Source organism: Drosophila rhopaloa, unplaced genomic scaffold (genome assembly GCF_018152115.1).
Source record: "Drosophila rhopaloa isolate 14029-0021.01 unplaced genomic scaffold, ASM1815211v1 contig_163, whole genome shotgun sequence".
Taxonomy (NCBI): Eukaryota; Metazoa; Arthropoda; class Insecta; order Diptera; family Drosophilidae; genus Drosophila; species Drosophila rhopaloa.
The window spans coordinates 14,547,428-14,560,374 of NW_025335043.1; the positions used below are offsets into that span (position 1 = coordinate 14,547,428).

Genomic DNA, 12,947 nt, shown 5'->3' on the forward strand with positions numbered 1-12,947 from the left:
ATTTTGATTAACATAACAATAATTTAATTAAATTGATTTGAATAAGACCATTGGCAAAAATATTAACAAAGAGAATTTCCTGTCTTCAATTTCAAAGATAGTTCTCTCGATAAAAATATCTTGAAATATGCAAAACTATTGTTTCTTCAATTAAATCCGAATCATACCTTTAATTCCAAGAAACAGATAAAGGGCTCCTCCTTCCGCCGATAAAGCCAAGTTTACTTTCAAAGGAGATTCACGAGCAGATTGTCTCTGTGTGGGACAGCAGGGCTCTGCCGCTGCAGGAGGTCCTGTGTTTCCCTCGTCCTTTGTGCTCCGCCATTGTCCTTCGGCTGTAAGCCATAACGCTTGGCAGCCGTCCAACTATGGAATATCCGACAATTGTTGCCATGGCTACTCAACTGCCACTGCTGCTGCAATTTTGCGTCATATTGTTTGCTGAATTCGTTTCGGGTCTAAAAATAAACGACTGAACTCAACTCGATTTCACCCAGTGCCCCGCCCCCCAAATCCGCCCAGTAAGTGGGCGGTGGGCCGCCAATCAAGGAATGGCCGCTTTGGCTAATGATAAGCCTTGTTTTGTTGATGTTGTTGATACTGCTCTGTGGCAGCCACAAAATCATTATGATTGCGTATTATTCTGTCATTGATTTTAATTTTAATGTGGAATTTAACTTGCGCAGGGGCGTAATGCGCTTAAATGCGTATTTATCATGCTTCGCAGAGTTCAAAACTTGATAAAGTACTGGGCCAAAAGCATTTGTTTGGCTTCGCTAATCAGTTTGGTAAGTAAATTAAATCTGGGCACCACATTTTGGAAAAATGAATAATGTTTTTATTTACGCATTAATATATATAAGTATATCGGTATATCACTTGTTATGTTTTATTATGTAGACTTTTATCCTTTTTGTTGCAATAAAATTACACATAGTTCATGACGTGATTGAGTTTATTCTGTATTGTATTTAAATGAAATCTCTTTTAAACGCAACGCACAAAAATTGTTCAAGCCAACATATTAAATTAGATATTTATGTAATTAAATTTAGAATTAATCAAACAATAAGTTTAGTTATGTAATTAAGTTTGGTTCTAACAATAAACGTATTCATTAAAATTAATATATGAATTGTTATAATGGAAACGTTTCTCATTTGTGTTTAAAGCGCGTCGATGATAAATATACTTTAAGCTTACAATCCAAATTTAAATCAGATTATTGCAAATGTAAACAAGTGTCAAGTGATGATTAACTTTTGCTCTGCGGGTGAAATGTGTGAAATTTTAGACTAGATCTAAACGTAGAGTATATATAATTCGCTTATACAAAAATATATTTATTGTATTGAGTTTTTCACACTTTGCAATTTTGAATTGGGTTCTCTTTTGCTTGTTTCTCCTTGAAATGTGTCCTTTGCTTAATGTATAATTATTTCAGTTTACATTTAAATTTGATTTTATTGAGCCTTACACTCAAAAATATGTCCGAATGCTTGGCATGCTCCAAATTTACAAAATACACTTAGCCAAATATGTAAGCATACAAGAGTTAAACAATTACAATTCCGAATTGCGTTAGACACTGTTAATAAATGTGCGTTAAGTACACGCCGCAGAATTGAATTACTTTACGAAGTAGCTAAATTAATTGCTTTTAATATATTTTCTTTAGAATTAATTTAAGTAACGGAATTCGCTGTGCCTAAGAATGCAAAACAAAAAGAAATATGAATATATATATTTTCGCTAGCATTTGAAATGAAATTGATCCGAGTTTAAATATTAATTTAACTGGTTTGTGGCTTCGACTACTTTAAAGGCTTTTTCTTTCCTTGCAGGAAATACTTCTCAAATTGTGTTTTAAATTTTTATTTAATTTCGCTTTCAAATTAGAATTAAGCATTGCGTAGGCTTTAAATAATTGAATTCATTTCATTTTAAATAGAACTTAAAACAAAATTACTGAATGTGTTTCACTTAAGTCGTTCTCACAACAAGAATATAATTTTTTTTACGTTTTTTATAATTTTTTTTTCTTTTTTTCCTTTGCCACTTTCTCTCCTTTATTTTCTGCAGATCTTGATCCTCATCCTGGACTCATCAACTCATTCATTCTTCCATTCGGTTTAGTTAGTTAGATTTCACTCGCATTATTCTCAAATTGGAATGACCTTCATTAGAAACATGTACTTTTGTTTTTTCTTTTCTCTCTTTATCGATCTTTACAACTTTTGTTTGTAGACTTACGATTTAGTGATAGTTTATGATAAGTTTTACTTGTTATCCTTTTCTAAATGTTTTGGCTGTTTTTTGTGGTTTTTGTTTTTCTTGCTTATATAGGAAAGGGTGCAAAGTATGGTTTTTGGAGTGTTACTCCCGGCAATTTTGGCATTGTTTTTTTGTTTTTCTTGGAAATAGTAAAGTTTCAAAATTTCAACTGACGTTCAAATGTTTTAAATGCATTTAGAAAATAAATAGGATTTGTTTTGTTTTGTGTGTGTGTGTGTGTGTTTGCTTTCTTCGAAACGAATTCTTCAGGAATATTTTGAGAAAAGTGAGCACCACGCTGGATTGTGTGTATGTTTTTTCTTTTCGATACGGAACAAAGTTGGGGAAATATATAGATGTGATTTTGAAAATTCTGCTCTGCCTTTTTTTTAAGGGGGACTATATGGAAACATAAACCATCTAGACGGTGAAATCCCCTGCTGCCCAGTTCATCTTGTAGTCGTCCATGTTGAACAGATCGAATATATCGCCGCTGGTATTGAAGGCGTCCACTGCTCCGCCACCGCCGTTGTCCACGCCCATTCCTACTCCTCCTCCAGTTCCATTGGCCATGCTCGTCGACGTCGAGTACTCGCCGTGTTGACCCGCCTGCGGCTGGGTCACCGCCTGCATGAAGGAGTTGAGTGTGCTCTCGAAATCATCGCAATCCATCGGGGTGCTGTGGCTGCCAAAATGGCCATTCACGGCCGACGACGATGCTTCCAGGGATCCATTGCAATTGACCCCCGGACTGTTGCCATTGCCGGTGACATGCTGGCTCAGCTGGGCCACAAAGCTATCCGCATCGAAGTCCACATCGGCACCCGCATTGTTGTTCAGCAGCACGCTGTCCGGACTGCTGGCGTCCAGCAGCTCGTTGATGGACGGCTGCAGGCTGGGATTGAGATCGCGTCGCAGGTTGCCGTTGTTGTTGCCGCCGCTGTTCTTGGCCGACGAGGTGTGACAATAGCCACTGGAGTCGTCCCCCATGTCCATCTCCAGTTGCTGCGACATCAGCTCCAGCAACTCGTACTCATCGAAGTGATTGAGCTTGGCATCCGGACTATTGGGTTTCTCGCTGCCACTGTGACAACTCTTGGGCGGCGTGCTGGGCGGGGGCGTGGCATGGTGCTGCTCCAGGAAGATGTCCAGGGTCTTGGCCACACTCTCCGCATCGATGGCCGACGTATCCGTCTGCAGAGGCGAGGCCATGTCTATGTTCTCGATGAATCCATGACTCGCCGTGGGCTGAGTGCTGACATAGCTCACGTGCGCTTCATTCGTGTCCATGGCCACGATGTCAAGGGCTTGGGCCGGAGTGGATGGAGCCTCTAGCTTGGGCACCAGCGGCACTATGCTGGCTCCACCCGCCGCCGTCGTGGGCGTGGCTCCGTTGAACATGGACAACTCGGGCAGCGGCGTCAGCGGTGTGATGGGCTCCAGAGCGGCACTTTCCGGAAGCTCTCCCTGTTTGATGAGTATGTCCAGGACATCGCTGACCTGTTCGGACTTGATGCTCGCCGATTTACGTTTGCACACAGGAGCTGTTGTTGTTAAAGGAGCAACAGCCGGCGCCGGGGATTGAACGGGCTCCTCCTTAATCTTCACCAGCGGTAGGAGGCCATTCAAAGCTGCCGCCTTGCTGGCCGCCAGCTGCTTGGTGGCCTCCTCATAATGCGGCGGTGGTGCTGGAGAGGGCTTAATATCCAGCTGGATAAGTTGCTGCTGCTGCTGGACAGGCTGGAATTGCTGATGTTGCTGTTGTTGGAGCTGCTGCAACTGCTGCTGCGTGATGATGGACTTGGTTTCGATGGGGAAAACAATGCTGGGCAGGGAGTTTGTGCGTTGGTGGCCATTCAAAAGCTTCTTGGGAGGAGCTGGTGGAGCAGGAGCTGCTGTTGTGGTGGTGGCCGTTAAGCTGATGTTGCCCAGCGTGTGCGCCGTCATCTGTTGATCGTTCAGACCCACCAGGAATATGGTCTGATTGCCCTCGTTCCACAACAGCCCCAAGTTATTGTGGTGCTGGGTAACTGGAGTAGTTGCTGCTGTTACCGCCGGCTTAGCTGCCTGCAATATGGTTGTGCTGGTTGTATTGCTGGCGGGCACATTGGATTTCTTGGCTGTTGTCTTGGCAGGAGCATTGTTTATGTGATTGTTGTTGTTGTTGAATGGAATGAGTACAGTTTGTGTCTTTTGCGTGAGCAGGCGCACCTGTTGCTGCTGTTGTTGTTGCTGTTGCTGCTGCTGTTGTTGCTGCTGTTGTTGCTGTTGTTGGAGCTGCTGTGCCGCGGCTGCTGCCGCTGCTTTCTGCTTTTGGATTTTGGCCTCAAGTTGCTGCTTGACCACCATCTTTTGGTTGATGGGCGGTGGATTGGCTGATGAGATGTTGCTACTGCTGTTGTTGTTGGAGTTGCCGCCAGCTGGCTTCTTCGCTGCCGATCCCTGTTGCTGCAACCCATTGACCTTGTGACCTCCACTAGCTTTCACCGTCACCTTGGCCGGTATGGTCTTCTCCACCTGCTGCGGCATCACAGTCAGCGTTTGCTGCGGTCCGTTCGAGGTCGTGGTGATCAGCGTAATCTGCTGCGTGGGCAATGAATTCACCACTTGGGCCGTGACAGTCTGCTGCTGATGTTGCTGCTGCTGTTGTCGCTGGCGTATTTTCTGCAACTCCTGCTGCGATCGCTGCAATTGCCGCTGCAGCTCATCAATCTTGCGCTGCTGCTCCCTCAGCAGTTCCTCGTTGGTCAGGACTATGGTGGCCGTTTGCGGTTGTGGAGGCAGAATGGTCTGCAAAGTTATCGGATGTGTGTTATCCAGCTGCTGCTGCACCACGTCCATTTGCTCGTGCTCCAAGCCCGCATCTGAGACCAACATGGTCACCGGCGGAGTTTGTTCCACCAAGCCGCAGTTACTGGTATCCATGGCATCGCTGATGGTGATCACCTCTGTGGTGGTATTGCTGTTAGAAGCAGGAGTGGCTGTTACAGTGCTCTCAAGTGGCTCCAAAGGCAGATACGGCTTCAGTCGCTCGATAAGATGGGGCTTGGGTCCGGATACGGGCAGATTCCTGCGCTTGAGATGCTGCTTCAAGTCCGAGACCTTCATCTTCTCCAGCCGCGTCAGATCCGTGATGGAGCTGGTGGTGGACTCGGCATAACTGGTGGCCGGACTGGGCGGAATCGAGGAGCTAACCGAGAGCGCCGGCGAGGGCAGAGGTGGTGGATGCTGCACAACAGCCGGTTGAAGTTGTAGCTGCTGATGTTGCTGGTGTAGCTGCAATTGTTGGTGCGGTGTGGCAATTAGCGACAGTGTGGGCGGTGTGGGCGTAACCGCCGGCGTGGACGTCAACATCGCGGCATCGCCGAAATTCAGCGGAGCTCCTCCCGAGCTGCTCGTTATGGAAATGGTATTGGGCAGGCTGATGGGAGCCGGAGCTGGAGCAGATTGCGAGGCCAGAGCGGGCACCGTCTTCGTGGTCACCGTGATGCTGTTGTTGGTCGCTCCCGGCGCTGAAGGAATCATGACACCCGGCGCACTGGGCGCTGGGATGATGGACTGATTCTTGTTGAGGTTCTCCAGGAACTTTAGCAGGCAGTTCTGCTGCTCCAACATCAGCTGGTAGGAGGTCTCCTCCGGCTGTGTTTGATCCTGCTTCTGGCCAGCGGCACTCGGCGGACCCTTGTACTCGTGGAACTTAATGGTGCGCGCCTTGGACACCGGCTTGGACTTGGACTTCTTCCGGTTCTTGTCCTTCCCCGGGGCATCGGACTTGACGGACACGGGCTGGAGGTGCAGCCGAGTGGTGGTCATCGGCGGGGGTGGCGGCGAGGCGATGGAGGAGAGGGGGCTCAGGGTGGACGTACTCGAGGCCCGGGAGCAGGGCGATGCCAGCATGGGCAGGTACTGGAGGCTGACCGGACTCGCCGTCGTTCCCGTCACACTCTGGCACAGTTCCTCGAACAGATTGGCCGTCTCCTGCTTCACCTTAATGATACTGGCCACCGGAAGAGGTGGTGGCGGCGGCGGAGGTGGTGGTACTGGAGCCGGAACCAACACAGCCTTCGGCTGCTGCTGCTGGGTGAGAATCCTAGGTGAGGTGACCACCAGTTGACCCGCTGTGGGCATGGTCAGGGCCATGGACACGATTCCCGCAGAGGCAGCCGCCGCCTGTAGCACATCGGTGGGTGAACTGGATGCGACCGCCATCGCCTCATCCAAACGCGGCGGCGTCTGCCGCGTATCGCTCTCCGAGCTCAGGGAATCCTCGTCGAAGGTCACATAGCTATGCGGATGCTGCGGCCTGGTGAGCAATCCCTCGCTGGTGGCCTTGAAGGACACCAGTCCCTCCTTGACGATCTTCTCGATCGGCTTCTCCGTGTGCAGGATGTTCTTCTTGATTAGCTCCAATGGACCAGGACGATGCTGAATCTGCGAGTTGAGTTGGTCCGCCAGGCGAGCCTTCTTCAGCATGCGCTGCTTCTCCGCCAGACTCGGATCGATGTGGCACTCGTCCTCCTCCAGGATGTGCAGCCTCTCCAGATCCTCGCGATTGGGCCGCTGCTGGATCTTGGCCTTCAGCAGATCGCTGGTCTTGGCGCGCTCCAGTTGCTTGCATTGTTCGTGGATGGCGGGCGATGTCTTCAGAGCTGGCGAGGAAAATGAAATAATTATTTAATAAGTTTATGTTTCGATTAGTTTGACTATTGACTAATTCCTTAAAGAAATCCAAAAAGACTGCCTTTTTAAATAATTTAAAGTGCTAGTTCTTAAGTTTCATTATGAAATTTGTACTGCTGAAATTCAATGCATTTAAATTTAAAAGAAATGTTATTTCATTTTTCTTTTTCTAGATTTTTAAATAGTAAAAGTCAAGCTTAGAGTTGCGCTTTTCGATGGTCAAAGGTCCTAAAACCATTTCCATTAGTTCACCGGCATATGTAAACATTCCGCTTGAAGAGTTTCCCGACTCGCTCATCAACATCTAATAAATTTAATGCATTTCGCAGCCATCTAGTCAGAACCTAATACCCTGCCCTACTATTTGGATACACAAAATGTATTTCTGATCCAGTGCCCAAAAGTTGGCTCAGCTTTTTCCTCGCTCTTGGCGCTTCAACATTGCTGGAAATTTATCATTTAAATTCAAATTCACTTTCGGCTGCGTTGAGGGCTTTGAATTAGTTTGTAAATTTGCGTATTTCCAGGATACTTTTCCTTGGTTTCGCTTTTTTTCCTTTGCGCATAAATTTGAAAGCCATTGAAATGAAATGTTCGGCAGCAGTATTTGCATATCCTTTTTGGCAGCCGATGAATTGGACGCCAGCAGATGCTCTGAACCGGCTAAGTGAGGTTAATGTGTATTTTATCGATCTGACTAAGCGGCTAAATGCTGTGACCCGGGGCAGGAATAAAATCTGCTTTTCGGACGCATCTACTTACATGGTATGATGCCCTGCTCGACAAGCTGCGAATGTGGACGTCGCACCATGAGCTTCACTTTGAGCGCTGCAAAAAGAGTGAAAACCAAAAAAGCGGGTTAGTAAAGCTGCACTAGATGTCAGTTGTTAATAAAAACACAAAAGTTATAAGTTAGTTTTATTAGAATAAGGGGAAATGGTAATTAAATGGGGGTAATCTCATACAAAAGATCTTAAAATTTTTATTATATTTAGAGAAAATAGCTAACTCTATAATGTGATATATGTATCATCGTTTCCTCTTTTTTAATATCACGAATTCATAAATTTTCTTTTTTACAGAAATGAGTAATGATTCAAGGAGTTACAATTAATAATCAGGAAGATTATTTTTCTTTCTGTTGTAATTAACTACTAATTTCAACTTTAATATAAGCGCTGTTAAATAAAATATATAAGAGAGCCCAATAATTTTTTTAACATTTGAAAATCCGCAAAAAAATCATAAATTATTAAACAATAAAATGTGGGAGAGTGGCGATCAAACATAGAAATTCCATACAAAAGTGCTCGAAACAGCTGGGGGGAAATATTTTTGGGGCGAAAAGTTTGCCTTTTCCTAGCCTTTTGACAATGCCAGGGCAATGGCAATAAATGTCGAGAGGCAGCTGCGAATGGGAAAAACAAGGCAGCGCGAAAAAAGGAAAAAGTTTTTAATATCTTTATGTGCGGGCTATTATGGTGTGAACAATGTGTACACATATTTTCCAGGAGTGAAAAGTTTGGGGCTGGAAAATTAAATATTTAAGCCAGGCCAAAGTCAAACTCAAAAGCTGGAGTTTGGGTCTGAAGTCTGGCGACGAAGGTGTGGCCCCATGGGGCGTATGCGTAATAATCTGATTAGATTGCCAATGCTCCCGGCGGCTAAATAACAGATTGATGTCAATTAACTTGGCATCCAGTCAATGGCAGCCGCTGAGAAATAGGGACAAAGTGACAGACTGTCGGCAAAATAAATAATGGGGAACAAGGAGCCCTCTTAAGCCACCGCATTTGACTTTGAAAGATGAGACAATACTCTCTCAAAGTCACTCTAATTATAATCGAAAAGCGTATAAAATAATCAATTAATGGGACATTATCCTTTCAACATTAAATCCGAATGGACGATTAAATGCGTGCAAGCATTGTGTAATGTAATTTTAGTCTCCAGGGAATGTTTTGGCATATTAAGCATACGACCTGCTCTCCTAATATCATTACCTTCAATTAGCATTCCGAGCACTGGCGAAATTGATTCACAAAATGGCCAGCCAGCCATGTAATTAAAACGAAATAAAGCCCATTAAGGCGGCAGGACACTGCGGAGTGGGAGGATGGGGATGGCCTCATCTATCGGAAGCCTGCAAACTGGAGGTAAATAAAGCCAAAGCCGCAAATGAAACGAAAACACAAAATCTTATGCCCCTTCGGCAGTTCGAGGCAGCAAAACAAGCCGAAGGGCAGTGCAATCGGTGTTTTTGTGGTTACCATCCTAAAAGCCAAGGATGAGCATTTAAGACCGGAAACAGAGATGCAGAATGAGGAAAAATTGTGAACAATTTCTCATACTGCCTTTACATTTATGCGTTTAACTTTCACCAAGAACTTTGCTCTGACCAAGTTACTTTAAATACAAATATTAATTTTAACTTGCTTTGGGTAATATACCTGATTTTTATTGAATCAAATTCTAAAATTATATTATTTTGTTTATTTTCTTTAATGTGTTTTGAGTATTAAAATTAATTATAAAATTGTGAGTTTAATGTAAATGTACTTTAAATCATATTTTTTGTTACTCTAATTAGACTATTTATTTATCAATGAAGACTAGGAGACTAATATTTTTAAATGTCATGAAATTGTAACCCTGTTTAAACCCTATAAATTCCTATTTATGAAAAGATTAAGTTGGACATTTTTTCCCAGTGCATGTAAATACATTTCCCCCTTTTACCATTTTGGACTTTCGACTTTTGCAGCTTGTGTGCAATCTTAGTAAGTGGGTTAGTCGCTTAGAAAAGCCTTTTACCCAGTGTATTTAATTTTCGATGCTGCCCAGGCAGACACAGAGAAAACACTTGACGCCACAACAAAGTCGACATCAAAGTGACGATGACGTTATTAAAGTAATTTGGGCTCTTTGTCGGAAATCATCATAAAAAGCCAAGAGAGCTGCCAAGGCGCGTAATTGTCTTAGACGGCGGTGGCAGCTGTTGGCGATTTTACGATTGAAGTGTGCCACACAAAAATTTGTGTGCAAAACAACACCCAAGAAAGAAAGAAAAGAAAAAAAAAAGAAAATAACCGAAAACAAATTCTTGTTTTTGTTTATGGCTGCCAGGGAAAACACTTGAATTTTTAGCAATGTAACACTGGAAAATCTTCTCTCGGTGACGACACTGTCGCCTTCGTAAATTAATTATGCGCGAAATTTTGTTTTTTCTCCCCGTCGATACACACACCTACCTCCACCCACGGATTGATAAAAACAATAACATAAATTCCAAATTAAACACATAAAAGTTTTATGCGAAAAGCAATAAATGTGTGTAGACATGGCCAACGAGTTTCTTATAGAATTCCTGTTGGTATTTTGTTGCGGTTAGCTGCCCTTCGCCGAGAAAACCCACTGCCTGTGGCGAAGGTCAGGTAAACAATTGCCGGGGAAAACGAAGAAAATCTGGCCAGAGAGCGGGAAAACAGGGAGAGGCAGCCCGCACAAAAGTGTGGCTAAATACGTGTTTATATGTTGTATTATAAAATCGATTACGTGATCAACGCTGCTCTGACTAAACGAAGACGCCATCATCGCAGCTAGGCAAATGCATGTGATGGCAGCCAAGGGACAGGCACAGTGGACTGAAAAGGTCACTTTAGTGGTGAAAAAGTAAGGTTGACTTTGCGATATATAAAGTTTTTGACTTTGAAGATGAGATTATGCAATGAGATGCCATCTTTGAGGATTCTCATTTCAAATAGTTTTTTAAACTAAAAAGCAATACAAATAATTTCATAAAATTCGTGGAGATACGTGTTTCACTTCAGAGCTCATGTGATGCCATTAAAATTTCTACATTTTTTTCTACTCAATGCTATATTTTTTCTTAGCTAACCTGCATTACCTTGGATAACTTAAAATTGAGTGTCTATTAGACACGTCTTAAGGTCAGGCATGTATCTATGAGTATTTTGTACTTGAAATTAAACAGTTTTCGGTAAAAATATAAACGTGACACCTCTAGTTACCTAAGCTTCACTGATGTTTCTAATATAAACCTATTCTCTAGCCATAAATAAATAAATTTAAATTTATTTCCGATTGTGAAAACCAATGTGCACTGGCCACCGAGTGGCATGTGAAAATGCCTTTGCAACTGTCGCCCTGCCGCCGATATTTCCGCTCTTCTCTGCGTTTTCGGGTCGCGTGCAGCGTGTTTATTTGTCAAAACATTTTTGCAGCGCCGCCATCATTGACTGCCAGCCATGTGTTTATAATAAATTTTTTTCACAATGTTTACATACACCCCGAATTGAACTGACCAAAAGGCAAAGAGAGATAGAGAACTGGTGGTTGTTGCTAAATATGCAGTTTATTGTTAGATAACTTTGCTCGGCGCCTGCCGGAAATTTTCACCATACATTTTTGGCAGCTTTTGGCCAGAAATAAACCTTGTTTTCCTAAATATTTAGATTTAGAGATCCTTTTTGTCAGGGTCAGGGCGTGTGAACTTTATATCGTCCACTTCCGGTTACACCTCAAAAATCGTGCAATTGCAGGCGACAAGAGCTGTCAAAACTATTAGCGACCATGCAGCCATATATATATATTATATATATGCTATATACACACACCAGTTCTGTCATCTTGGGCCATTCAAAATTAATAAGAATATTTCTCTTCACTCAAAATGCCAAGCAAATATGTAGGCCAGCCAAAAAAGAACAGAACGGAACGGAAAACTGTTGACAAAATAGAAAAGCATTTTTTGAATGAGTTTTCGACCGCTGTTGGCCGCCGGGGGCGTGGCACCTCAAGTGTACGCCCTAAGTGCCTGTTGTGCCGTGACAGCTTCATTAAAACTGTGTGCGCCCTGTAAAAGTCACCACCCCACTCACAACTGTCCCCCAGGCGAACGTCAATAATGAGCTGGGCAGCCGAGGAGGATTACGATGATGGTTCTCTGGCGATGATCGTTGTGGTCGTGGTGTTGGCTGGCATTTATGACTAAGCAGGAGGCACCGGATGACAAATGCCAAACAGCCGCCGAAAGATGGCCAACGTGGGCGGCAAACATTGGGTAAACAAGAGCTGAACTAACAGCCAAAGGGTTCTGAGTTCTGGGCTGTTAAGTTGGATTGATTCCTCGGCTGTCGGCTTCTCTGGGTGGTCCCCCTTTTTTTTTGGGGCCATAATTAATCATTTAAAAATGTTTTTATTCTCACAAAAACTATAGAAATAAAACAAACAAATTAAACTGCATGCGATTAGATTTGGTAAACCGTAAAGTTTACTTAAAGTATTTTTGAATTTATTTAAAAGAAAACCCCTCCTTAAAATAAAAGTTGAAAATGAGCTAACTGAAACTTTTAATAAAAGCAAAACTCTGCTAAATTCTTGTGAAAGAAGTGGATTGCTACTGCCATTGTATTTAGGAATTTCGATTAAGGATTGTCAACTCACATTCTTTGTTCTTGTCCATCGCCGGCTGCAGCGGACTGGAATCCACGATTGCCTTTGGCGGCGACTGTCTGGCATCGTAACAATCCGAGTTGTTGCCATCATCGCTGCTGCCCAGAAACGTGGCATGCAAACGCTGCTCACCTAAAAATTGAGGTTGAAAAAATATTAGTAAAGTATTAAATTGAAAGGAGAGAACCACACTAAAAAGGTACAACAAACTATTGTTATTCCATGGTATAAAGAAGTTTGCTAAAATAAGTTTTGAAGAACAAAATGGTAAAAACTGTTGTTGGAAAATTGCTCCTTTAAATGATTATTTTAAATAAAATATAAGCCCTTATTATTTTAAGATGCAAATGTCGGTAATGGTTAAACATAACTATAATTTTCAATACAACTTTGTACAGCCTTTTATTTTATCATAGCAAATGAAATTTAATAGCTCAAAGCCTAAGTATTAATATCCACTAAAATGTCTACTATTACTTAACTATTTTAAGGGGTCTTTTAAAACGCTTTTTAATGTG

General features: G+C 43.1%; 1 protein-coding gene across 3 annotated transcripts in view; it reads right to left on the reverse strand.

The window, feature by feature from the left end:
• Positions 1-937: 937 nt before the first annotated feature.
• The window catches only part of LOC108043470 (myocardin-related transcription factor B), a 44,133-nt gene continuing 32,123 nt past the window's right edge, over positions 938-12,947 (reverse strand). For all 3 annotated transcript variants that reach the window (XM_044458281.1, XM_044458282.1, XM_044458280.1), the window contains 3 exons: positions 12,421-12,561; positions 7,717-7,782; positions 938-6,923 (listed from right to left, as the gene is read on the reverse strand). In XM_044458281.1, the coding sequence (XP_044314216.1) occupies positions 2,695-6,923; positions 7,717-7,782; positions 12,421-12,561 (4,436 nt within the window). In that variant the 3' untranslated portion in view covers positions 938-2,694. The remainder of the gene's footprint in view (positions 6,924-7,716; positions 7,783-12,420; positions 12,562-12,947) is intronic.